Genomic DNA, 23,331 nt, shown 5'->3' on the forward strand with positions numbered 1-23,331 from the left:
CCCATGAACAGACACTGCAAGACACCTCCCCTCATGGGGATAAACCAATTAAGATGCAACTATTTCACCCTCCCCCCCCCCCCCCCCCCCCCGGGTCCCCTCGTTAGTGTCATTAAGGGTGTGGTTTCTGTGTCACTCTCTCCGTTCTTCCATCACCGGGACCGGCAGGGTTACATAACCCTCCAGTGTGACCTTAACGCCCTTTCCTTAAAAGCGCAGAAACGTTAAACAGCTTCTGCTGAACAATGTAAATATTGCCTTAGATGCAAACATGAGAATGTACTATACAGTGAAAGGGGAAAAAAATGCTGTGAATTTTGTCATTGGTATTACAGGTGTAAGCGTGTTTGTTGTACACGTGCGTGTCTGTAGTACAGGTGTGTGTTTGAGGTGGTGTCTGGGTGTTTACAGGTGCGTGTTTTCAGTAACAGATGCAGTTCTGGATACCATAGGTGCATGTCTTATACAGGTGCTGTTGTGTAGTACAGGGTGTGCGTGTCACTGCAGTTACAGGTGGGGTGGTCTGAACTACAGTGTGTTGCTTCTTAAGCAGGTGACGTGTTCTGTAGTACAGGTGGTAATTTGTAGACAAGTGAGTGTATTAAGTGAAAGGATGCTGTGTTTGTATTGGGTACAGGTGTGTGTTGGTGGTACAGGTGTAAGCGTGTTTGTTGTACAGGTGCGTGTCTGTAGTACAGGTGTGTGTTTGTAGTACAGGTGCATGTCTGTAGTACAGGTGTGTGTTTGTAGTACAGGTGCGTGTCTGTAGTACAGGTGCGTGTCTTTAGTACAGGTGTAAGTGTGTCTGTAGTACAGGTGCGTGTCTGTAGTACAGGTGCGTGTCTGTCTGGGCGGCTCAGCTGCAGAAACGGAAAAACGCCGCCGGTCATGCAGCCGGTTCCCACGGCGATCTTTCCCAGGAGACAGGCTGCGCTCTAATACCCGCCAAACAGGAAGAAGAGGAGGAGGAGGAGGAGGAGGAGGAAGGCAAGAAACCATGGGAGGAACCGGACTCAGCAGTGGGAGCTCATCCTCCTCAGGCTCGGTATAGAGCTCTCACACAAACACACACCCTCAGAAATATAGGTACAGTGGAGGAACATTTTTATTCTCGAAGGAACACATTTCCCAATTTATGTCTTGATTCAATACACTTAAATTTTATTTGTATATCGCTTTTTTACAGAGAACTGTCACAAAGACACTTCACCGAGTAGCAAGGCAATATTACTGCTGGCTAAGGGTACATTCTTACGTAGGCCTACATAGGGTAACACCCCAGTGACAAACATTTGTGCAGGAGAGTGGTGAAAGTTCATGGGTCAGGGGTCATGGGTCAGGGGTCAGTCCACCCAGGCCCATTCAGGCTCCAGGGGATCCCCACAGCTGCTGGCATGCAGCTGGATCTGAGAGGTGGGGAACCTGAAGGAGCACAGGGGGCAGGGCACCATGTCCTGCTCTACGCGGGGGGCGGGGCCACCGGTGTGGGCGGGGCTATTGGGGGGCGTGAAGCTCATCCCCTGGTCTGGCTCCTCCCCCTGGCAGAAGGAAGCGTGCTGGGGCAAATATTCTGGACTGAAGTATCCTGAGAGAATGCAGGAGAGAGGAGCATCATGTTTAAATAAAATTAATAAAATAACAACCATAATCGTACACCACGGTAGTGAGCTAAAGCTCTCTGTCCAGTGTAACAGTTGAGTTATCAGTAGAGTTTGAGCATGAGCACACACGCCCACATTTCTCACCTCCACATAAGGGGCAGCAGGTTTCAGGGGCCTCCGAGCCCCCAGGGGGCGCTGTTGAGCAGGGAAGACTGATGCCGAGAGACTGCTCACAGGGTGCAGTTTTGGGTTTCTTCCTGCAGGGGGCGGTGTGGGCCTGTGGCCTGGCAAAAGACAAGGCAGAATTTGAACACCTGATGGCTCAATGCACATAATGGCATAAATTCATTAAGAAGACATATCCTGACCTATATACATGACCAATTTACACAGGTGACCACCTTTACCTGAGAAGAAGGTCATCACTGCTCCTGGTAAGTCTACTAAATCACTCAGGTCTAGCAGTGTGCAGGTATTGTCTTGGTCTAAGATATGTCAACACGCCACCAACACATATATGTTTGCACACCTCAAGGTTCATCCCAACACTGTAGCCTAGGCTCATATCTCCCCTGCTGCAACCAACCAATCAGAATGTCTGCTCTGTGTGATGTCATCGATGACACACCTCTGAGTGGGAGGGGTAACGAGGGGGTATGGCAAACAGACAGTGAAGGAGGCATTCTGTCCCTGAGCTGAGCTCTGTGTTACAGAGGGAGGTGAAGAAGTGAGGAAGAGGAGCAGCTTCAGCGGGGGTGAGGGTATAAAGCAGCACCTCTTTCTAGAGTCCAGCTTCCTCTTCACCTGCCTGCCAGCCTTTTTATGGTGAACGCCGGTGGAATTTCTCGTGCTGGCCTTTTCCTCTAAAAAAGAAATAATGGAAAGTATATTTTATTAATTCATTTATTTTTGTTTCTGCATGCACAGTACATGGATTAAATAGTAACAGGGAAATATAAGTTTGGGGAAAAGCAGAGCTAGAATAGTATCAGCACCATTTCAATTCAGCAGCTGACAAATGTCAAGAATTTTTGCTGAGGATATTTACATTAATTGGATTTCAATTAATTTCCCGAGTAATTACCTGTACAGGTGTCTTGTGTTCTGTCACAACAGACTGCTGTGGTGCGTCTCTGGACGCTGGAGGGGGAGGCGGGGCTAGGAGGGGAGGCGGAGCTAGGGAGGGCAGGCAGTAAGCCCCGCCTTCCAGACTGGGCCGCGGTGATGACCATGCGAGCCGCGCGGCTAAGCCCCGCCCTGTCCCGCCCACTGCCCCCCGGGGTCCCGCTTGTCTGGTCGACCCCTGGGGACCCTTCCCTGAGAAATGCAAGATCTTTTCATGGCATCTTTTCAAAGCAAGGAAATGGAGTAAACTGTCATGTGTACAGATCATATGACTATTTCAGAGGTGAACCTCCGGAACAGCAGGGGGCAGTGAAGCGCACAAGTGGCTCACCCTGTTCCCCGTCCAAAGAACGTCCTTTGAACCGCGGGGCTGGACAGCCACTCTCTCACTCTCGACGTCTGTTGTTCTGGCGTCCGCTGTGTTGAAAGAGACAGTTGCGAGCCAACTAAATTAATAAATAAATAAATAATCATGATAATTCGCCGCAAATTTTACCGTTAAACTGTAGTCCCTAAACCGTGACAAATGTTGGGTTAGAGATAGAATGCCCCTATCTCTAACCCAACACTAGTTGTGGTTTTAACAGCGATGATATTGCCTATTGCAAACATACCTGGCCTTGTGATCCCTGGCCACGCCCCTCCTCAGTAGCCCCGCCCTCCTCCTCCAGGCTGCGGATGCGCAGGAAGGAGAGGCCGAACTGAGTGCGCCTGTTGAAGGGCTGACTGCAGGTCACTCGAACCCGGTCCCAGAGCTCGTCCACCCCCGCAGGCAGGAAGTCTTCTGGAGGAGAGATGCATGTCCAAAAAAACTGTTTCTACACCGCTTACAGACAACGAGGATTCGGTATAAACGTTTGCATTTGCTGAATCGCAAACGTAGTCGATTGACGTCACTGCAGTATTAGAGGTTATTTTCAAAAGCTTGTGAACTAAAATACATACAAGATTTAAAGTTGAGGAATACATATCAAATCCGAAACATATAAATAAATGTATTTATTTTATTCTTGCACATCAAGTTTAAAGGAAAATCAGAGAACCCTTTGGCCATTATTTTTCATTAATCAATAAATCATAAGTTGCATATCTCTGTAGATGTAATCATTCTATCTAAAGATGTTTATTTTCATACAGTGCTTGGTGGTCAAAGTGTCTGAACTGGCAAATGAGATGCGCAAAGTTTCTACACCTATTCAATTTTAAAAGCAGCTCACCTTTCTTGAACATTCGAACGCCCGTTCGCCCCTTTTCCTGTTTGGAGTCGGCCGGACTCATCAGGGTTGCTGTGGGCAACAGTGTGACGTAGGGTCGTTCCAGAGGCCACGAGGAGCGTCCTACATCTATTTGTATAAAGGCGGACCCACAGTTACCTGAACCCAAAAAAACATCGGTGTGTTATTTGGTTGCATAGCCAGCGAAACTACACGCATTCATATCGTTTCAGCAGATCAACGCCCCCCTTCTGGGAAATTCGCGGGACATCTGCAATGTGGTGCAAAAGCTCATTTTAACTTTATGAATGACTCCACTCGCCCACGTCAACGTAGCTGATGGCCGTGGCGCGCTCCATCTGCAGCTCTGCCTTCAGAACGCCGCTACGATCCCGTGGGCTGCACAGCCACGGTCTCGCGCACTGCCCGGTCGCGCACAGATTCTCCACGCAGTTCTTCTGGTCCTGAAACAAATGCCAAAACGTTGCACAGCAACGGCAAGCTGTTAGACTGTATTTAGAGCAAGAAGGGAAGACTGTCTGTTCAATAAATTCAACCCCGTGAGCAAGCCAGCTTGCTAGCTCAGAGGTCCAATTTGGACGCTTTTAGTTTCATGCACGCAAGGGCACGAGATACTAGCGTAGGTAAGTCAAGGCATGTAGCATGACACCGGCTATAACAAGTTAGAATAACGGGCTATGGGACCTACCTGAGAAGTGAATGAAACGATGTCCTTTATTTTCACAGGAGCCATAGCTGTTTCTTAAAAACATGCATATATATATATATATATATATATATATATATATATATATATATAACTACATAAATACGTTGATACGCAGCGTTCTAGCTTGCTGGCTTTCGACTGTGTCCACCTTTTGGCAACATTAGCAGTTCATCCATACATCGGCAGAGCTACGAAGCTTGTTATTGTCGTTAGCAGCCTTACAATATCGTGCATAAAATATTCCATAACTTGTAGGGAAAAAAACGTCGTTTTCGAATGTCTGTACAATAAATGCATTCCAATAGCCCACAGCGGTGCAGGAAAAAAGCTATTTAAAAATAGTTCGGAAGGCAGTCACCTTTAACATAATATTGTTAGAACTGATTTCCTGTATTTCCATAACAGCCAAAATGTTTCCATCTCCCGCCACCTATTGTAAACCACACCTCTTTAGTACGTTTACCATGTGTTGGTTAAAGGAGTTGTGGGAAATGTAGTTTCGCTATAGTGGCATATGCAAAAACGTGTCAAGCCTGCACGTATACACAAAAACTGTAACAATTACAGTTTACTTTATTTTAGAAAAATGACATAATTCCCGGCCTACCAAACACCAATTTAATTATAGGGCAAGAGCTGTATTACTTGTCTGGGAACTTATTAATATTGCAAGTTCGCTGTTTCTGTTTATACTTCTTGTTAATGCATGTAAGCCACGTGGAAGGAGAACTCATTTTTAGATATCGTTTCTAAACATTTTCTATTTTTCCACCCACATGGCGTGATTTCTGGGCTCCACTAGCACCAAAGAACAAGCGTCTGCCCGTCTCCCTTAGTATTTACGACTCCGCAAGTCCATTGGCCACTGACGTGTTGACAGGAGGAACAATAACGCAACTTCTGTCTTGTGATTGGTCGTCCGAGGCCCCAACCCGGAAACTGCCGGCGAAAGAGACGCGTCGCCAGTGCCCCAGAAGATGGCGGGGGTGTTTGAGGTGGAGGTTGACGGTGTTGAACACGATCACGGACACGGACACGGACACCACGATGAGGCTCAGCAGGTCAGAGAATGCCATCCCACTTGCAGCTTTCGCTCCCGCGGACTGAAATGGTCCATACCGTCGGCCCCGTAGATCGCAGTCATTTAAAAAGGCTGGGGTTTGCATTAGCTAGCTTGCAGTGGCCTCAAACTGCCTTCGTTCATCTTCCTGCTGTAGTGGCTCGCTAGCAATTTAGCTTGCGGCTAGCTCGAGCTAATATAACATGCCTAAGTAGCTATCTATTTTCATTTTTTATATTCATATTTAACTGCAACTGTGTAAAAGTCGATCAGTTTTGCAGCTTGGTCACCCCTCAAAATATAGAAAATTGTGTTGAAATACAGAGAGGTAATTGACCAACTGGGAAAGCTATCTATTATAGCCTAGCCCTAGCTAGTTTACCTACTGTGTTGGCAGTAATTTAGACGTTAGCTGTCTAGCTAATTAGCTAATGCCACAAAGTAGAGGTCAGCTAGCTAGGTTTGATAATATAATTAGTCGTGTAGTTAGCAACTAACATTCACCGATATTCACCGCTGTCTAAATCTAGCTACTCAACTACAGTATATATCGTTGCTCTGTATCTACAGCATCTTGTCACGTATTTGCATCTGTTCTATTTGGGAACAGCTAACCTGTTCGCTAACCTGAAGTGAGCTAGCTAATTGTGTTTTTGTGCAATGGCGAATTAGCTGCCCAAATTAACGTTATTCGCCCCTTACTTGGCGAATGTTGCCTGATTTAGGCTAATTTCAGCAGTGTAACGTTGGGAGGTGGTTGTCAGCTAACGATGTTCATATTTTTGAAATGCCTCTTGCGTATTTAATTATGTTTGAAGTGTGTATTTTCGCTGGCAAGCTTAATCATTTGCGATAGCCAGGTTGCAGAGATAGTGAGCTGAGGTGGCAGTGGATGCAAAGGTTATGTTTCGCTAGTTGTTACAGCTTTAATTGTTGTTTCTTGTCCCGGTCTTCCCAGGTTATTCATTAGCATGGGTCCTTGGATATCTGGAGAAGTTAGTTGTCGTTTTGGGGGTCGTTGATGAGGGGTTTGTTTTGTTTTCAATGGATTGAGATGTGGATGTGTTACCTACACACACGGATATGACGCATGGGCCCGTCCCCCCTTTTTTTTTAACCTTCTGACAAACCTGTTTAACCTTCCGCTCTTCCGGTTTCCCTCAAGGGACAGATGTTTTTATTTTTTGCGTTACGCTGAACATCATCCATTTTATAATGCAACATTTAACTATATATAGTCGCAACTATTTAAATGAATTATACATGGGCTTGGGGGGTGTTTATCTATTGTTCTGCATAAATATTTAATCAACACAAGCTAGTTCATGTTATTACCCAGAAGATCCTGCTCGACTGGCATACTCCTGGACTTCAGCTCATTTTTTTGGCAAGTTGTAGCTTCCCATAGTGATTTTTACATTATTGGAATATTTGCCCGTTCATTTTGGTTCTCCTTTCATTCTGTTTCAGATTGATTTGTCCCAGCTCTCTGCGGAAGAGAAATGGCGGTAAGTCTAGCTTCCCCCAAACAGGAAGTTTTTAGTTATTCATGAAGTGTGTAGTAGACCGTGTAAAGTTTCACACATTCTCCCATTTGAACTCTTGTGTTCACTGTTGCATGTGTAAAATAGGGCTCCCAGTGAAGTATTATCTTTATTTAGTGCCAGAGCAGTTTCAGTCCAGGGAAAAAAGAATGTTACAAAATTATTCTTGCAAAGTCTGGTTCTGCATCTTTTAGGACTCTAAAACTGACCAGAGTCTGTGCAGACCTGCGCAGCTGGTGACCAACCGTTGGCCCTTATTGGCCAGTTGAAGTGACTACTGATTGGCTCACGCAAATGAGTTCTGACTGGGTGTTTTAATCGTGCCAGTAATGGGGCGGCGGTGCAGCAGATGGTTTGGGGGCTGGGCTTCCCCCTCCCAAGGCTGTGGGGTCGATTCCCAGGTTAGGTACTGCTGGTGTACCCTCGAGGATGGCACTTAACCAGGAGTGTGTCTGTGTTTGCGTGCGTGCGTGCGTGCGTGTGTGTTGTGTTTGTGTGTGTGTGTGTGTGTGTGTGTGTGTGTGTGTGTGTGTGTGTGTGTGTGTGTGTTGGTCTGTGTGTCTGTGTCTGTGTGTGTGTGTGTGTGTGTGTGTGTGTGTGTGTGTGTGTGTGTGTTGTGTGTGTGTGTGTGTTGTGTGTGTGTGTTGCTGTGTGCGTGTGTGTGTGTCTGTGTGTGTGTGTGTGTGTGTGTGTGTTGCATGTGTGTGTTTGCGTGCGTGCGTTTGTGTGTGTGTGTGTCTGCGTGCATGTGTGCGTGTGTGTGTGTGTGTGTGTGTGTGTGTCTGTGTGTGTGTGTTTGCGTGTGTGCGTGCGTGCGTTTGTGTTGTGTGTGTGTGTCTGCGTGCGTGTGTTTGTGTGTGTGTGTCTGTGTGTGTGTGTTTGCGTGCGCAGGCTGGAGCACGCGCGGATGCACGCCAAGCACAAGGGGCACGAGGCCATGCACGCGGAGATGGTCCTCATCCTCATCGTCACGCTCGTCATCGCCCAGCTGCTCCTGGTGCAGTGGAAACAGAGACACCCGCGATCCTACAACGTGAGTCCCCCCCGTCTCTGTGTTTAATTACACATGCACACACACCCACGCACACATACATACACACACACACACACACACACACACACACACCAACAGAGACACCCGCGATCCTACAACGTGAGTCCCCCCTGTCTCTGTGTTTAATTACACATGCACACATACACGCACATACACACACGCACACACGCACACACTCTCTTTATGTCTAGATTTGGTTTTGGGATAACGTTAGAGGTATACCTGTGTAAACACACGCTAGCTGTGTTTGGGTACTTTTGTGTACGATACTAATTGTTGGTTTGTTCGGCTGACTTTACACTTGTGGATTATAAATGGCCCTTCTGCGCCTTCTTGGCACAATAAGGCCCATTTAATATTTACATTCCTGTGACACACTGATGTTCTCTGCTTCTGCAAGCTTCTGTGGGTAAGAGAGTGTACTAAGTGGTTGTAAAGTAATGCGGATTCATTCAATTAGCATGGAGAAACTGTTTTGCGTGGCAGTCCCATTGCTTTCCCACTAGAGGGAGACCAAGTGCTGTTGACCTGTGTTTTGAACGTGGTGCTTTTTTGCGAGAGAGGAATTTGAATCAGATGAAAGTACATTTGGTGGGCAGTCATTGCTTCTTCATTTCTGCTAGCAGCCGCTGTTCACTTCCTGATTCTCTCTTCCCGTTTCTGTCCTCCTTAGTTGTGAGGAGAGTTAAACTGCCACATTCTGACCCTTCTCCTCACCCTCTATCTCTCTCCCTTCCTCTCCCTCTATCTCTCCCTCTCCCTCCCCCATCTCTCTCTCTTTCTCTGCCCCCTCCTCTCTGCCCCCTCTCTCTCTCTCTCTCTCTCCAGTTGGTGACTCTGTTCCAGATGTGGGTCGTCCCGCTCTACTTCACCACCAAGCTGCACTGGTGGCGGTTCCTCATCACGTGGTTCGTCTTCTCCGCCGTCACAGCGCTGGTCACCTTCCGGGCCACGCGGAAGCCCTTGGACTGCACCACGCCCAGGTAGCGCATCCCTCGGCCCCGCCCGCCCGCCCGCCACGCCCGCCTGCCCGGCCCAGCGTTCTCCCGAGCCGCCCCGACTCCACGCCTAATCACTACTCCTTCTGACGCGTCACGCTTTTCTGTGCCCCTCCCTCCGCAGGCTGGTTTACAAGTGGTTCCTCCTGCTGTACAAGCTGAGCTACACCACGGGGATTGTGGGATACAGCGTGGTCATGTTCACCTTGTTCGGCATCAATTTGATATTCAGGTGAGTGTTCGAGCGGCACAGTCGGCCAGTGACGAGCTGTGTCAGCAGTGGGTTGTGGAGAGAGCTTTGTGTAATGGCTTGTAACCTAGAGGTTGCAGGTTCGATTCCCAAGTGCAGTTTCTTCCTCTGTAGTCTCATTTAACGCTCTCCAAGCTGCATTTTCATTTCACACCCTGGCATTTTAGCGAATGATTTTATCCAGAGTGGTGGTGAAGTGTCATTACACTTACATAATAAGGTGGCATTAAGACCCCTCGTAGGTGCCAGAGAGAGAGGTTGTAGTGCTGAGAGTCACAGAATGGATGTGATGGTGTGATGTTTTCTCCAGGGTGGGTCACCCCCAGGGTTAATGCGTGCGGGGTTAAATCGTGTTTGATGAAATAATAATTTAGATAACGGTGTCTATGTGGGTCTATTGCTTATGTGATTGTAAATGTGAACGCTTGTTTCAGTTGCGAGTCTTCAGTGTTTAATTAAAGAACAATTCTTGTAGCGCCCATTTTATTAAAATTTCAATCGACTTATTTATTAAGAGTTGTGGAGAGGATAGCAAATGCTGCTTTACATCTATGAGAGGTTTGATAGATGTGATATTTGTGGAAGTTTCTTGTTGATTCTTAGTAATCTTGTGAGAAGTATTGTACATGAAAAGAGGAAATCCAGCAGAAATGCAGAGTAATAACACAGGCTCACACTGTCTCTCACATGCTCACACACTTGCACACACAGACAGTCTGTGTGAGCATGTGAGAGACAGTGTGAGTCTGTGTTATTACTCTGCATTTCTGCTGGATTTCCTCTTCATGTACACACACACACACTAAGGCTGTCAAAAGTGCCATGAAATTGAGTTTGAATATTAGCTTTTGTAATTAGTTAGAGTTCGAATATATTCAATATAATTCACAAAAATAAGCTGCTTATATTCGGGCGCAATATGCACGTCACGCTCCCTCTAAACTGGCCTGCGCGTTATGTTCCACAAGAGGGCAGTAGAATAGAGGACATCGGTAATACTAGGTTACTACATCTGGGGCCTCATTTATAAAACTGTGTGGCGCGTGTGTAGAAAATCACGTCAAAGTAGTGATTTATAAAATTTCAACGTGACTCGAGTTGACTGTGGAAACGGTTGTGGCTCTATGTCAGGTCTTCACTTGACGTATGTACACGCGAGTTTATAAATGAGCTCCCTGCAGTTTCTATAGCCTAATGCGCAAATGAATAAAGCACTTTCTCGTGGATGTAATTTGCCACAACTCTGCATTTATTAATCACAAGAATAGGGAAATGATTGTTTATAGGAAATCCCTGTTTATTTCTTAACACAAAAACTATTCAAACGGCTAATATTTGTAGCCTAAAACAACATAAATTACTTACTCTGTTTAGTTTAACTTCTTTTATCAAAATCTTCAGAACAGAAAGAAAACATAGCCTGCCATGGGAACATTATTTAGCCTAAATTGTTAGCTGACCAGATCTGTTGAACGAAGTGAAAAAAGAGACTGGCTCACGAGGCTAGCTGACCAGTAACGTTAGGTGTCCATGGAGCTGAAAGTATCACCGGAGGTTATTGGCAAGGAAAACCAGACGATCCAAATTTTCAAATATTTTTGGAACTTTGAGTATTTTTTGACAGCCCTAAAACACACACACACACACACACACACACACACACAGCCGTTGCAATGTGTCTCTTCAGTGTCTGGTCCGTCCCTGTCGTTCCCACGCTTCCTGTTTCCTGTTTGGCAGGATAAAGCCGGAGGACGCCATGGACTTCGGCGTGTCCCTGCTCTTCTACGGCCTGTACTACGGCGTCCTGGGCCGGGACTTCGCCGAAATGTGCGCCGACTTCATGGCCTCGACGGTGGGGGTAAGCGGTGAACTTTATGCGGTTACATTGCTTTAATCCCCGATCTGAATCGCAGTGAAGTGGAGTAAGGGACAAAGGCCACTGTTAGGACCCGGCTTCTTCCAGGTGGAGTCAAAGTCCAAGGCACCAAGGCAACAAACACTTTACTGAAGAAAGTGAAAGTTTATTGTAAATCACACTGGCCGGCGGGAAGGGCACTGAAACACAACACAAGTTCGCGGTGCAGCGACCCACCCCGCACTGGTCTTATGGTCTGGTTTAATACCCTCTGGGGCCTTGACTGGGTACGCGTGTCCATCCTATCTGTGAGGGTCTCTCTCTTTGTTCCCCAATGACATCTGTTTTGTACAAAAACAACTTGTGCCATTAGTGTTGCCTGATACTACTTCCAGAGGAGAAACACCCCAAACCCATCACCGTCATACTGTGTGTGTGTGTGTGTGTGTGTGTGTGTGTGTGTGTGTGTGTTTTTTTTGTAACTTGATCAGATTAGGAGTGTTATACTTCTCAATACATATTTTTTCCCTCAGCTCATGACAGGCTGTGTCATTGTGCAGATGACTATGAGTTCGGGTACTTTTCCCACACGCACGTGCACAACCTTAATAATCATGAACCATCATATGTTTGGCTGTCACGTGATGAGATATGCTGGTTTTGACTTACCACAGGAAAGTTTGTCATAAGAGGAGAAAGTGGAATTCAGTTTCTGTTTCTCCGTATCCACATTGATCTTTGATCATTGATCTCTCTCTCTCTCTCTCTCTCTCTCTCTCTCTCTCTCTCCTCCTCTCTCTCTCTCTCTCTCTCTCTCTCCCTCCCCCCCCCTCTCTCTCAGTATTACAGTGCGTCTGGAATGCCGACCAAGCATCTGTCGGATAACATCTGTGCGGTGTGTGGTCAGGCCATCCTGGTGGACGTCAGCGAGGAGGGAATCATCGAGAACACCTACAGACTGTCCTGCAACCACGTGTATCCCTGATTAACCCCACACACACACACACACACACACACACACACACACACACACTCACCACACACACATCCATCACACCACACACACACACACACACCTACAGACGCCTCACCACACCTATTAACCCCACACACACACACACACACACACCTACAGACTGTCCTGCAAATCTTGCTCTGATGTGATGGTGTTGCCGCTGGCGACGGATATGATTGGCTGACTCCTCAGAGCAGGGCTCCCCAACCCCGTTACCCAACACGTGAGGGGTTCTGCTAGTTTTTATCATTTCATTTCTGTAACTAAATAAAGTCGGAAACGAGTTCAGACCTGAGAAGCCGATTTAGGCGAGTGAACCATGTGACGCATTGCTTGAGGCCATCGGCTGAGCACCGAGCGCCAGCGCCGAGCCTGCGGCCCTCCGGGGCCCGGGTTGGGTACCGGGTCGTTCAAACCGCACCTCTAGCTGCCCCCCGCCCCCCCAACCCCCCCCCCCCCACGCCGCGACTGCCCGCTGCTTTCTCCTTAACCCTCCTCCGCCCCAGATTCCACGAGTTCTGCATACGAGGCTGGTGCATCGTGGGTAAGAAGCAGACGTGCCCCTACTGCAAAGAGAAGGTGGACCTGAAGAGGATGTTCAGCAACCCGTATCCTTCTCCCGCTGTCCAGCTGAACATGAGGGGGGGAGGGAAAAGGGGGGGGCGGGGGGGTGATTCGGGTAAGACTGGCGGGCATGTTGCCATGGACATTGCTTTCGATTCCCAGGCGGGGAGGTTGTAAGGTGGTTACGTAACCGTTGGGAGTAAATGGGCTGTTGGAAAAACGCGGCTGATGAATGTAGGTTAAGAGGACATGACGCTGTTGCGGGTCGAAGGCTATCTGCGTAGGTTGTTACGTGGCTCCGTTTGCCTTGGAAGTCTGAGGGGGTGGACGCATTGCCACAGATAGTGTTTCGGTGAGGTTATCTGGAACATGGTTATATTAGCCGGGGTATAAGGCAGAGGTCTTGTACGGTATGACTCAGCTAAAGATAATTTTTTTGTTGTTGTTCTGAATCGATTTGCGATTTGTCAAGCGTTTACGGGAAGCCTGCGTTCCCGTTTATAGGAAAGCGGAGAGTGGCGGTATTGGCTTGAACCCTCCTGATGACTGTCCCCTTCTGTCAGAAAATCAACAGAATACAGAAAGTGAAAGGGTGCTCGAGACTGACGTTTAAAAAAAAATTGTTTTAAATCACCTTCTGGAGTATTGTTAATATTTCAGTTTTATGATGTTTTTTTCCCGGGCCATTGTTGCGATGTGGGATGTTAGGTACTTGCGGGCTTACATGATGTCGGGGGCATTCGCGAGCTTGTGGTTTAACGAATGAAAATACACTTTAACAAAACAGCTTGTACAGCAATGATACTGTTTTCCTGAGGCCGGACAATTAACATATTTTATAGTGTTTGTTCACAATTATAAACATATATATTTATATATATATATATATATATACATATACATACACACACACACACTCACCGGCCACTTCATTAGGTACAACTGTTCAACTGCAAACTGCACCCGTTAACGCAAATATCTAATCAGCCAATCACGTGGCAGCAACTCAATGCATTTAGGCGTGTACACATGGTCAAGACGATCTGCCGAAGTTCAAACCAAGCATCAGAATGGGGAAGAAAGGTTATTTAAGTGACTTTAAACGTGGCATTGTTGTTGGTGCCAGACGGGCTGGTTAGAGTATTTCAGAAACTGCTGATCTACTGGGATTTTCACGCACAACCATCTCTAGGGTTTACAGAGAATGGTCCGAAAAATAGAAAATATCCCGTGAGCGGCAGTTCTCTGGGCAAAAATGCCTTGTTGATGGCAGAGGCCAGAGGAGAATGGCCAGACTGGTTCAAGCTGATAGAAAGGCAACAGTAACTCAAATAACCACTCATTACAACCGAGGTATGCAGAAGAGCATCTCTGAACGCACGCCACCTTGAAGCAGATGGGCTACAGCAGCAGAAGGCAACACCGGGTGACACTCCTGTCACCTACTGAATTGGCCGGTGGGTGTGTGTGTGTGTATATATATATATATATATACACACACACGTACATCATGCCTTTACAGGCATACTTCTTTTCTTGTGGACTTGGGAATAGTTCCAACCAAGAATGAGACGATAAACAATTAAAATAATAATTATAATCGGGTAATATATACACGAAGCCTAACATCTCGGGAGGAATTTAACAGCTATCTAGAACAGCTTCTTGGCTAACGTAGCATGTACTTGTAGTTTGACTATCCAGCCAGTTGGTGGACAGAAAGAACATTTACTGGTAGTCTGTGCTGCTAACGCTAAATAAAATGAAGAATAATACGTGTTTCAGGGTCATTTCAGGACGACTGCACTGTGGTTGACGCGAGACACTTTGTGTGGGTGGGTGTCACCGGCGACTGGGCGTATTGCACCTGCGGCGCGCTTTTTGGTACCAAGCGGTTTTTGTCCCCGTAAGCAGAATTTCCGCCGCCCGTTTTCACACTTCTTGTGTTCCGACACTAGTGAGCCTATCTGGTAACTCTCTGGGCGCTTCGCAACTTAACGTAAGTGCCGTTTTTAAAAAAGATTGTCGGTAAATTTTCTTTTTTTTTTCCCCCCCTTTAGGCTTTCTGGTTTCTAGTTGTCATGACAACCAAAACCACTGAAACTGTTTGCACATGGTAACTTTCAAATAGTTTGGCATTGTAGGCTTAGTAAGTAAATCCAATGCTATTATTATTATTATTATTATTCTTTTCATTATTATTATCATTATTAGCCTACATGTGATTGGCGACATTTAAAATTAAAGCGTGTGCGCACTGAATGGGGGCATTCATGGCGATCTGTAGGCTACAAGTTATGTAACTGCGGTAGTTACCGTGTTCCTCTTAATCTACAAGCCTTTTGTTACTGGGAAACAAAAGCTTTCCTCAACACGGGGTTTCTGTACAAGCTGTCATATACTTATTTACGCTATGACTCGCTCAGGACCATAGACTGTATAAAAATAGCTCAAAACGTTTTTCCTTCTCACGTGCTGCGAACGTGGTTCTTAGCAGATAATGTCCACTGTGCTAATTTTGAAAACCAACTGCAGTATTTGATTGACATTTTACCCCATCTCAATGCTGATCTTATTGTTGAAAATTTTTGTTCCTGAAACTAAAAACAGCAGACTAAATGGGTTATTTCAAATCAGAATGAGAATTCGATACTTGTCTTCTGGTCTAGTTGTCACGACAATGCTTATTTTCAGAAGGCATAGCGGGGAAACTGCTTTACCGCAAGGTTCTGTATATCGCTGCAAACGCAGGTCCTGTGTTTTCAAATACGCGAGTCGAATTTTCCCTTCTCTGCGCGTTTTCACTGGCCCGTCTATCTGAGGTGCGCTTTGCCGGCACGTTCGCGGTGGAGGGAGGTTGTGGGTTTTCTCGGCCGCGTGCCCAGAAGCTGCGTCTGTTTCGTCACAGCCGCCGTGGGAACAGTGTCCGCGCGGGGCTTCTCCGAATACCTGCAGGCTTTTTGAACATTTCGTACTTACGGTACGCGCGCGGTGGAAAATGCCCATTCAGCCAGGAAGCCGTAAGCGTCGTTTATGTAATGCCTGGCACTGAGCAGGTGCACTTAAAACAAACAAATTTTTTTTAAAAATAAACAAAACAAATCCAACCACAAGACTCTCAACAGTAGAAGTAAATTTTTAACAAGTACAGTACGATAACATTGGGAGAGGAAAACAAAGGCAGATTTTAATGGAAGGTTTTACAGGTACACCGCATACACCAGGGATCTCCTTCTCGAACCTCACTGTCTGTAGTTTCCCCTCTCTCACCAGACAGTTTAATCCTTGGGAACCCGGTGTATGGGCTCCCTTAACCGATCGATGCCTTAAATTATTAAGCGCCTGAGTGCTGGAACGCTCCGAAAAAGATCAGCAGACACCGCGGCTCTACCGGTCGGACCCCCGCCTCGCAGGACGCCGTTCACCTTGTAGCGCGAGGACAAGAGTCCGGCACGTTCTTTTTATACCTGTGTGTTTGGACACGAGAGCTCGACACATTTAGCCCTTAATGTGCGCAGAAATGCGTGAAACGTATATAAAATGTGACTCTGCAAACAGCAGTTGGTTCACGGCATGCATTTGCAAATTGTATGATGGTTTTTGGTTCGTGTATTCACATTCCGTGCTATGGTGGTGTCACACACACACATTACACTCATACAGGCCAGAGGTAGATGCACTTTTGAGTTGTAGAGAAGTGCTGTTCTCTAAACAACTGTAATTTAACGAAACCTAATTTGCTCTTTCTGATCTCATAGGTCCTCTGTTGTGTGTAAGTTTTGTTTATTTGTTAAATTTGCCGCCATTAAATGCTGGATTTGCGTCCTTGACTCCGCCCCCCCCTCAGATGGGAGAGGCCTCACGTGATGTACGGACAGCTGCTGGACTGGTTACGTTACCTTGTTGCCTGGCAACCTGTGATCATCGGTGTGGTGCAAGGGATCAACTACATCCTGGGCCTGGAGTGAACACACCCCCCCCCTGCCCCCCCCCCCAAAAACCACCCCCAGGGGCCGGAGAGCTTTCTGGGTACAGACTGCTAAAAAACCCGTGTGATGGACTAGAATATATATGTACATATATATATATATTTGTGTGTCTATATATGTATATGTATATACTTATGTATACAGGTACATACTAATCAGTTTTTTGAAAATAATCAAAGTTTTACCAGCAATCTTGGATTACTTTTTTGATTTTTGTTTTTTGGGGGGGTTGGGGATAAGGAAAGGGGTGGCGCTTATCAAAAGGTACTCGTTGGTTATGACTGAATTTGACTGAGCGAACGGATTCCCTTCCTCCTGTGACGGGTCTGAGGTTTTCTGCCCCCCTCCCAGACGTGTTTCCACCTGTGCAGGATGCGGGAGTGCCGTCGTCACGGCGACTCGGACCTCACAGGTGTTTCTGTTTAGTTCTGTGTGACAATCTGTGTTTTGGGCGTGTCCTTCCACCTTCCTGTCTGCACAGCCTCTCCCTCCCTCTCTCTCCCTCCATCTCCCTCTCTCTTCCTCCATCTCCCTGTCTTTCTCCTCTCACTTTATTTTGCCACTTTTCTGGTTTTCCCTCTCTCTTCCACTCTCCCCCTCCTCTTCTCTCTCTCCTCCTCTCACGGTCTCCTCCCCCTTCTCTCTCCCTCTCTTTCTCCTCCTCTCCCCCTCTCCTCCTCTCTTTCTCCTCCTCTCCTCCCTCTCTCCCCCTCTCTCTCTCTGACGGTGGGATGCTCCAGTCCTCCTCCCTCTCTCCTCCCTCTCTCCCCCTCTCTCTCGGACGGTGGGATGCTCCAGTCCTCTGCTCCATCAGGTCACTGCCGGTCCCAGCCGCCATCGCCGGAAGTTTCCGCCAAATCTCGCTTGGGCCAGCCTCTCCTCCACTGGACCCCAGTTCACGGGAGTGCCACTCATCCTTTGAAACGGGGTCACACACAAAACCCCTCCCCCACCCCCCAGAACTGCCCCCCCCCTTCTGTGTTGTAGCTCTTCATGAATGTGTAAAGTTGACCCCACCTGTAACTGTTGAAAGATGAATAACACCCAGACTGAGTGCGTTTTTACGTTCACAAGTTTTGTTTTTTCGCCGCTAAGTGAGGATGGGTTTCCCGCTGAGCCGCCATTTTAGTGTGCGGACGGGGGGAGGGGGGAGAACGCGTCAAGAAATTGCCGGAAAATGGCGACGGAAGCTAAAGGGAACCAAAGTGCCAAAACGGGAGGCGATCCTGGACCAAGCAGCAACCCCTTTAGACATCACAGACTACGTTATTAAAGTCGTCCAACACTGTGCTTTTATAATCGCAATGTTCATTTCAGCTGCCGCTGCACATGCAGGTCGCCGTCACGTAGGCTATAAATAGTATCCCTGTGAAGGCCGGCGACCTCATTGTTACGCGCTTAGTATTTCGTAACAATGACCGATGACTGTTACCACATGAGTGAATGGTGCGTATCAGTGTGATGCTGGTGTAGCCGGTTCTTCAGAAGGGTTCCTCTGACCTCACACGTACCATGTGTCTCTGCACGGTTCTGTTTTCTGTAAAAAAAAATTTAAAAAAACACCGTGCTTCTAGACGGAAAAACCCTGGAACACCGGTCTCACTGTGACCAGTGTTGTGACATCAGCATTAGAATGTTCAGTTCGGATCATTCTAATCACGTTTGTGATCTTACAGCTTAAAGGGTTACATGGAGCATGATCTCGGAGGTAATTTGTAAGGTTACTTGTGAAATGGGGGGGGGGGGGGGTGTGTGGCTTGTTTTAGCTCATTATTATGGTAGAGTGGTCTGTTGACTACTTTTGGCTTGAATTTTGAAATTTCAATTTTGTCCAGTGGTCACGATCACAGAGAAGATGGCATTGTTTCTGTACGGGCGTAGAATGCTCTGAATGACCTCGTGTAGACATGTATTTCCAGAAGAACATGTAAAATGTAGGTGGTTCTCTATATTTCCCACAATTTTAATGTATATCACCTGCAGACCTCGAAACGGCATTGTGGGTAGAACTGTAGGGCGCTATAAAATTGTTACGCATTAGCATACCTGGTTGATCGGCAGGGGGGCCTTGGATACCTAGTGAACATTTCAAATAAAACATTCAGTGTTGGTTTTATCGATCTCTGGTGAACAGTTTGTGCTGTTCAAAGGTCACCTGAAGTCACAACTGATAACGCTTGGAGGGGCTGGGTTATATTTATATATGACATAGGCAAGCAGTGGAACTATTAAATAATAGAAACTGTGTGTGTGTGTGTGCGTGCGCGCGCGTTTGCACGTGTGTGTGTGTGTGTGTTTGTACGCCGTCACTGAGGAAGTGGTGTGTGTGTGTGTGCGGCATGACATGGAGGAAGTGTGTGTATATAAGGGAAGCATACAGTAGAGCAGCACAAAGCCAGAGTTCACAGCCACTCTTCCTACGCCTGACTTGACCAGGACAGCCATGGCTCTGACGCACACCTGTACAGGTAAGGCTTCCCTCTCGCCACTGCACCGCCATCCGGACACGCAGCGTCCTGAAAATCAGTTTCACCCCTGTATCCCCGGTATATTGCAGTACATGTTTCTGTAGAAAATTGTTTTAAAAAAAGAAATATTTCTAGTCTCAGACATTACATTATTCACACTGTACATCGCATTTATGAATTGTATGTGCTTAATTTCTCTTCAATTAATTGGATTGCATTAGAAGTATATTCAGTGTGAATTATAACTGACTACGGGTCATTATTTTCCCTGAATGGTGTGGAAAATTAGTTTGCGTGCTCAAATGTAATACTTGGCAAGTGCATTTGTTGAACTGATTTGTAGGAGCCAGTCCTGGGTCAGAATTTGTAAGCGTTTGCCGATGCTTCGCAATGCTTAAAGTGTTTCTATTTTAACACTGGTAATACTTTCCCAAAGTAAATATTGTTTCTAAAATGCTATATTAAGAAAAGGACAATGCATCCGGTTGTTCTAAAATAGACCTTTTCAAAGGCTGTACAATATAAGTATTTTAAAATACATATTTGACAGGGGTCTGGTAGAAACATCAACAAATTGATTGCACCAGAATACAGTAGTAAGGAAATAATATCTCCTTTTTTCATTCAGCATGTTTCTTGAAATAGCAGATATACACACTATACAATTCACAATTTTTGAGTAATATTGTAGTACCTAATGAAATGCACTCTCATAATGGGATGTACATCATTCTAAAAAACCCACACACCGCTGACACACAAACCCATTGAAATGCTCGAGTGTCTTGTTGCCTGAACTGGACCCCTGCCTGTCTACCACTGTATCCTAAAACTAACCCCTTAAGGCATTGTGGGCTTACATACTGGCTACTACACTAGCGACTGATTACTCTGTATGACCCCTATTCGCCTAAATCTTCACAAAGACCTTTGTCTGTGGCTCTGGTTAAGAGCATCTGCTAAATGTAATTGGTACAGTGATATGTTGCTAGCGCTTGTGCTAAATGTAATGTAATTGGTACAGTGATACGTTGCTAGCGCTTCTGTTAAATGTAATGTAATTGGTACATTGATATGTTGCTAGCGCTTCTGTTAAATGTAATGTAATTGGTACATTGATATGTTGCTAGCGCTTCTGCTAAATGTAATTGGTACATTGATATGTTGCTAGCGCTTCTGCTAAATGTAATTGGTACATTGATATGTTGCTAGCGCTTCTGCTAAATGTAATGTAATTGGTACATTGATATGTTGCTAGCGCTTCTGCTAAATGTAATGTAATTGGTACAGTGATACGTTGCTAGCGCTTCTGTTAAATGTAATTGGTACAGGGATATGTTGCTAGCGCTTCTGTAATGTAATGTAATGGGCTTAGGGACGTGTGGCTAGCGCTTCTGCTAAATGTCTGAATGTAATGTAATGGCTTAGGGACGTGTTGCTAATGCTTCTGTAATGTAATGTAATGTAATGTAATGGGCTTAGGGACGTGTTGCTAATGCTTCTGTAATGTAATGTAATGTAATGTAATGGCTTAGGGACGTGTGGCTAGCGCTTCTGCTAAATGTCTGAATGTAATGTAATGGCTTAGGGACGTGTTGCTAATGCTTCTGTAATGTAATGTAATGGCTTAGGGACGTGTGCTGATCCGTTGTTGGCCTGTGGGGTGGGCTTGTTTCTCCTCAGGCTCCCAGTCTCCTTCCAGACTTCTAGTCCTGGTTCTTGTAGTCTTCCTCTGTTACCTGCCGACTGGGGCTTTTCCAGGTGTGTCTGCTTCAGCATTCCGATGTCTTTCTCCTTCTGTTGTTCTTTCTCGCTTTCTCTCTCTCTCCTCTTTTTCTTTCCATCATTCCCTCCTTCCCTCTCTCTACCCCCCCTCCCCCACATGTACTCTCACATGCAATGTGATTATTAAAGTGCAGTGTTTTCCAGCCTGGCAAATCCTTGCTACAAAATATAGATATATAGATAAATATATTGCCATATATTGACAAAATGCATGGTAATACACTCGATTTGAATGTATGGAGATTCTCTAAATATGCTTCCCAGCTTCCAGTATGTCTTTGTTTAATAACACATTCTCTTGGTTATATTACTGATGAGACCAGAGTGGTAATCATTTGTACAAATATATGTGTAATATATTACAAACATATTTGTACATTACTATTTTTTATTTCAATGCATTGTACATTTAAAGTAATATTTTTGAATTTCTAAAATATCTCTGTAAATATAAGCTGAAAATATTTTCAGAATAGCTTTTTGTTGTAAAAAAATAAAATAAAAAATATATATATATACAATTCATTTTGTATAAAATGCCACCCTCAGCCGTTTGAAACCATCCTCAAATTGATTTATTTTTTTGCTTTGATTTTCAGAGGACCAACCTCCAAGAATTATTCCGAAAAAGTTTGTCTGGAGAGGTAGGTATCGCTGGTACGGCGCGTCATCAATTTTTTCAAACATTGTGAACTTGGGTCCCACACATGAAATTCACCTTTTGACTGGAGCAGAACTGAATGTAATAGAGGAAGACTGAATTTGATCCTCACTGGGAAATTCATCCCCCTGCACCACACATTATTTAAAAAAAAAAAAAAAAAAAAACTTTTACAGAACCTTAAGTTAAAATGGACCTGAGAGAGTAAACATCCAGGCGAGCTGTAGCTAGTGGGTGACAATGGCGGCAGTGTCTCCCTGTGAAAAAGGCACTTTTTCGACCCACTGTCCCTGGATAACACGCAGTGGACAGCGCGCTTCCCACACCGCCGGGATCGCTCTCGTCCGTCTCCTGATTGACAGCTTGCATCATGGGAAACGGAGGCGCTGATGCGTTCTAGGGCTCCGAGCCAGACCAAGAAAGCACTCTCCTGCACTCTTCCCTGCCCTCCAACAGGGAGGCTAAAATAGGGAAACGATGGCACTGAAGTCACCTCACTCAGACAATGGACCAATGAGACAGGGACCAATGAGCTCCACCAATAATGTACCAATACGTACGTTGGTTAGCAACCAACTGAACTACACTGCCCATGATTGGTGGATACTTTCTAGCAATATATTTGAAAACCCCTGTGGGAATTATCTGGGCGTGGCCAGAAGGTATCCACCTATGACAGCTGCTGGTGTTCCATTGGATGTTTCCAACTTGCGTTCCGATTGGTGAACTTCCCCTCAGTTTTGTTCTACGGTGACTTCACAATAGTCTCAAATCTTTCATAACTACCCCTGCGCTCTAACAGGAAGTGATGTCACGTGTTTCACAGGGGATGGAGGGGTCATTTCCTGCCAGGCCGACCCAGGGTTTCCTGATGACTTCACGCTCATCTATTGGCTGGTCAACAGGGCCTTCATCGAGAAGGCCTTCCCGGAGGGGCGTGTCCAAGAATCAGAAGAGAAGTAGGTCCCAAGGCACAAAATGGCGAGGAACGGGGGTGCAGAGGCCACTCACTGCAATGCTAACTTTTAGGAAGTTAATTTAGTTACGCGGGAGTTTTCATTCGACTATTTCATCGAGTGTCGTTTCCGCTTTTGCATCCGTGCAGCTAGGTGTGTTCGGTACGTGTGGAGGCTTTGGCCTTTTCCAGGTCGGATTGCCTGTCTGAAACGCGTCCGTCCCTTTGCTCCTTGTTTCAGAGCCGTGGAGGTGAATGGTCAGGCTCTCATCCAGAGGGACCTGATATTCCAGGAGGTCTCCGCAGAGGATTACCGATCCAACTACACCTGCGTGGTGAACAGCCCCACGGGGATCGACCGGTTCACCTTCCGAATTCCCAGAGGGAACGCTGGTGCGTAAAGACACCAGAACCCGAATAGATGCTTCTGTGTGAACAGGCCTGAGCTTTGCACTCAAAAGAA

At 46.2% G+C, this 23,331-nt stretch overlaps 3 protein-coding genes across 7 annotated transcripts in view; 2 read left to right on the plus strand and 1 right to left on the minus strand.

The window, feature by feature from the left end:
• Positions 1–1,300: 1,300 nt before the first annotated feature.
• xndc1 (xrcc1 N-terminal domain containing 1) lies at positions 1,301–5,121 on the minus strand. Of its 3 annotated transcripts, none has more exons than XM_064352816.1 (10): positions 4,752–5,121; positions 4,650–4,715; positions 4,263–4,404; positions 3,944–4,099; positions 3,341–3,507; positions 3,058–3,143; positions 2,686–2,918; positions 2,377–2,464; positions 1,746–1,885; positions 1,301–1,585 (listed from the first exon to the last, which is right to left on the minus strand). In XM_064352816.1, exons 2-10 carry the CDS (start codon positions 4,692–4,694, stop codon positions 1,344–1,346), a joined length of 1,299 nt encoding a protein of 432 aa, XP_064208886.1. In that variant the 5' UTR covers positions 4,695–4,715; positions 4,752–5,121; the 3' UTR covers positions 1,301–1,343. The 3 variants fall into 3 exon arrangements, with proteins under 3 accessions (XP_064208886.1, XP_064208885.1, XP_064208887.1); XM_064352815.1 differs by having other exon boundaries at positions 3,341–3,510; positions 4,752–5,120; XM_064352817.1 differs by lacking the exon at positions 4,650–4,715 and having other exon boundaries at positions 3,341–3,510; positions 5,029–5,116.
• Positions 5,122–5,575: 454 nt separating this feature from the next.
• rnf121 (ring finger protein 121) lies at positions 5,576–17,001 on the plus strand. Its single transcript, XM_064352818.1, has 9 exons — positions 5,576–5,731; positions 7,201–7,238; positions 8,166–8,307; positions 9,157–9,311; positions 9,451–9,558; positions 11,314–11,434; positions 12,273–12,406; positions 12,953–13,054; positions 16,858–17,001. Exons 1-9 carry the CDS (start codon positions 5,648–5,650, stop codon positions 16,976–16,978), a joined length of 1,005 nt encoding a protein of 334 aa, XP_064208888.1. The 5' UTR covers positions 5,576–5,647; the 3' UTR covers positions 16,979–17,001.
• Positions 17,002–17,152: 151 nt separating this feature from the next.
• Positions 17,153–23,331, plus strand: part of LOC135264125 (roundabout homolog 2-like) — a 168,346-nt gene continuing 162,167 nt past the window's right edge. For all 3 annotated transcript variants that reach the window (XM_064352798.1, XM_064352799.1, XM_064352800.1), the window contains exons 1-5: positions 17,153–19,467; positions 21,151–21,228; positions 21,852–21,896; positions 22,740–22,872; positions 23,110–23,261. In XM_064352798.1, the coding sequence (XP_064208868.1) occupies positions 19,443–19,467; positions 21,151–21,228; positions 21,852–21,896; positions 22,740–22,872; positions 23,110–23,261 (433 nt within the window). In that variant the 5' untranslated portion in view covers positions 17,153–19,442. The remainder of the gene's footprint in view (positions 19,468–21,150; positions 21,229–21,851; positions 21,897–22,739; positions 22,873–23,109; positions 23,262–23,331) is intronic.

Source organism: Anguilla rostrata, chromosome 9, assembly GCF_018555375.3.
Source record: "Anguilla rostrata isolate EN2019 chromosome 9, ASM1855537v3, whole genome shotgun sequence".
NCBI classification, from domain to species: Eukaryota; Metazoa; Chordata; class Actinopteri; order Anguilliformes; family Anguillidae; genus Anguilla; species Anguilla rostrata.

Coding starts and splice junctions, on each gene's coding strand:
- xndc1 (XM_064352815.1), bottom strand. CDS start 4,694: ATGGCTCCTGTGAAAATAAAGGACATCGTTTCATTCACTTCTCAG. Junction 2,919..3,057: donor TTCTTTGGACGGGGAACAGG/GTGAGCCACTTG, acceptor TGCATTTCTCAG/GGAAGGGTCCCCAGGGGTCG. Junction 1,886..2,376: donor AAGCTGGACTCTAGAAAGAG/GTGCTGCTTTAT, acceptor GTCTTTTGCCAG/GCCACAGGCCCACACCGCCC.
- rnf121 (XM_064352818.1), top strand. CDS start 5,648: ATGGCGGGGGTGTTTGAGGTGGAGGTTGACGGTGTTGAACACGATCAC. Junction 7,239..8,165: donor TCTGCGGAAGAGAAATGGCG/GTAAGTCTAGCT, acceptor TTGCGTGCGCAG/GCTGGAGCACGCGCGGATGC. Junction 9,312..9,450: donor TTGGACTGCACCACGCCCAG/GTAGCGCATCCC, acceptor CTCCCTCCGCAG/GCTGGTTTACAAGTGGTTCC.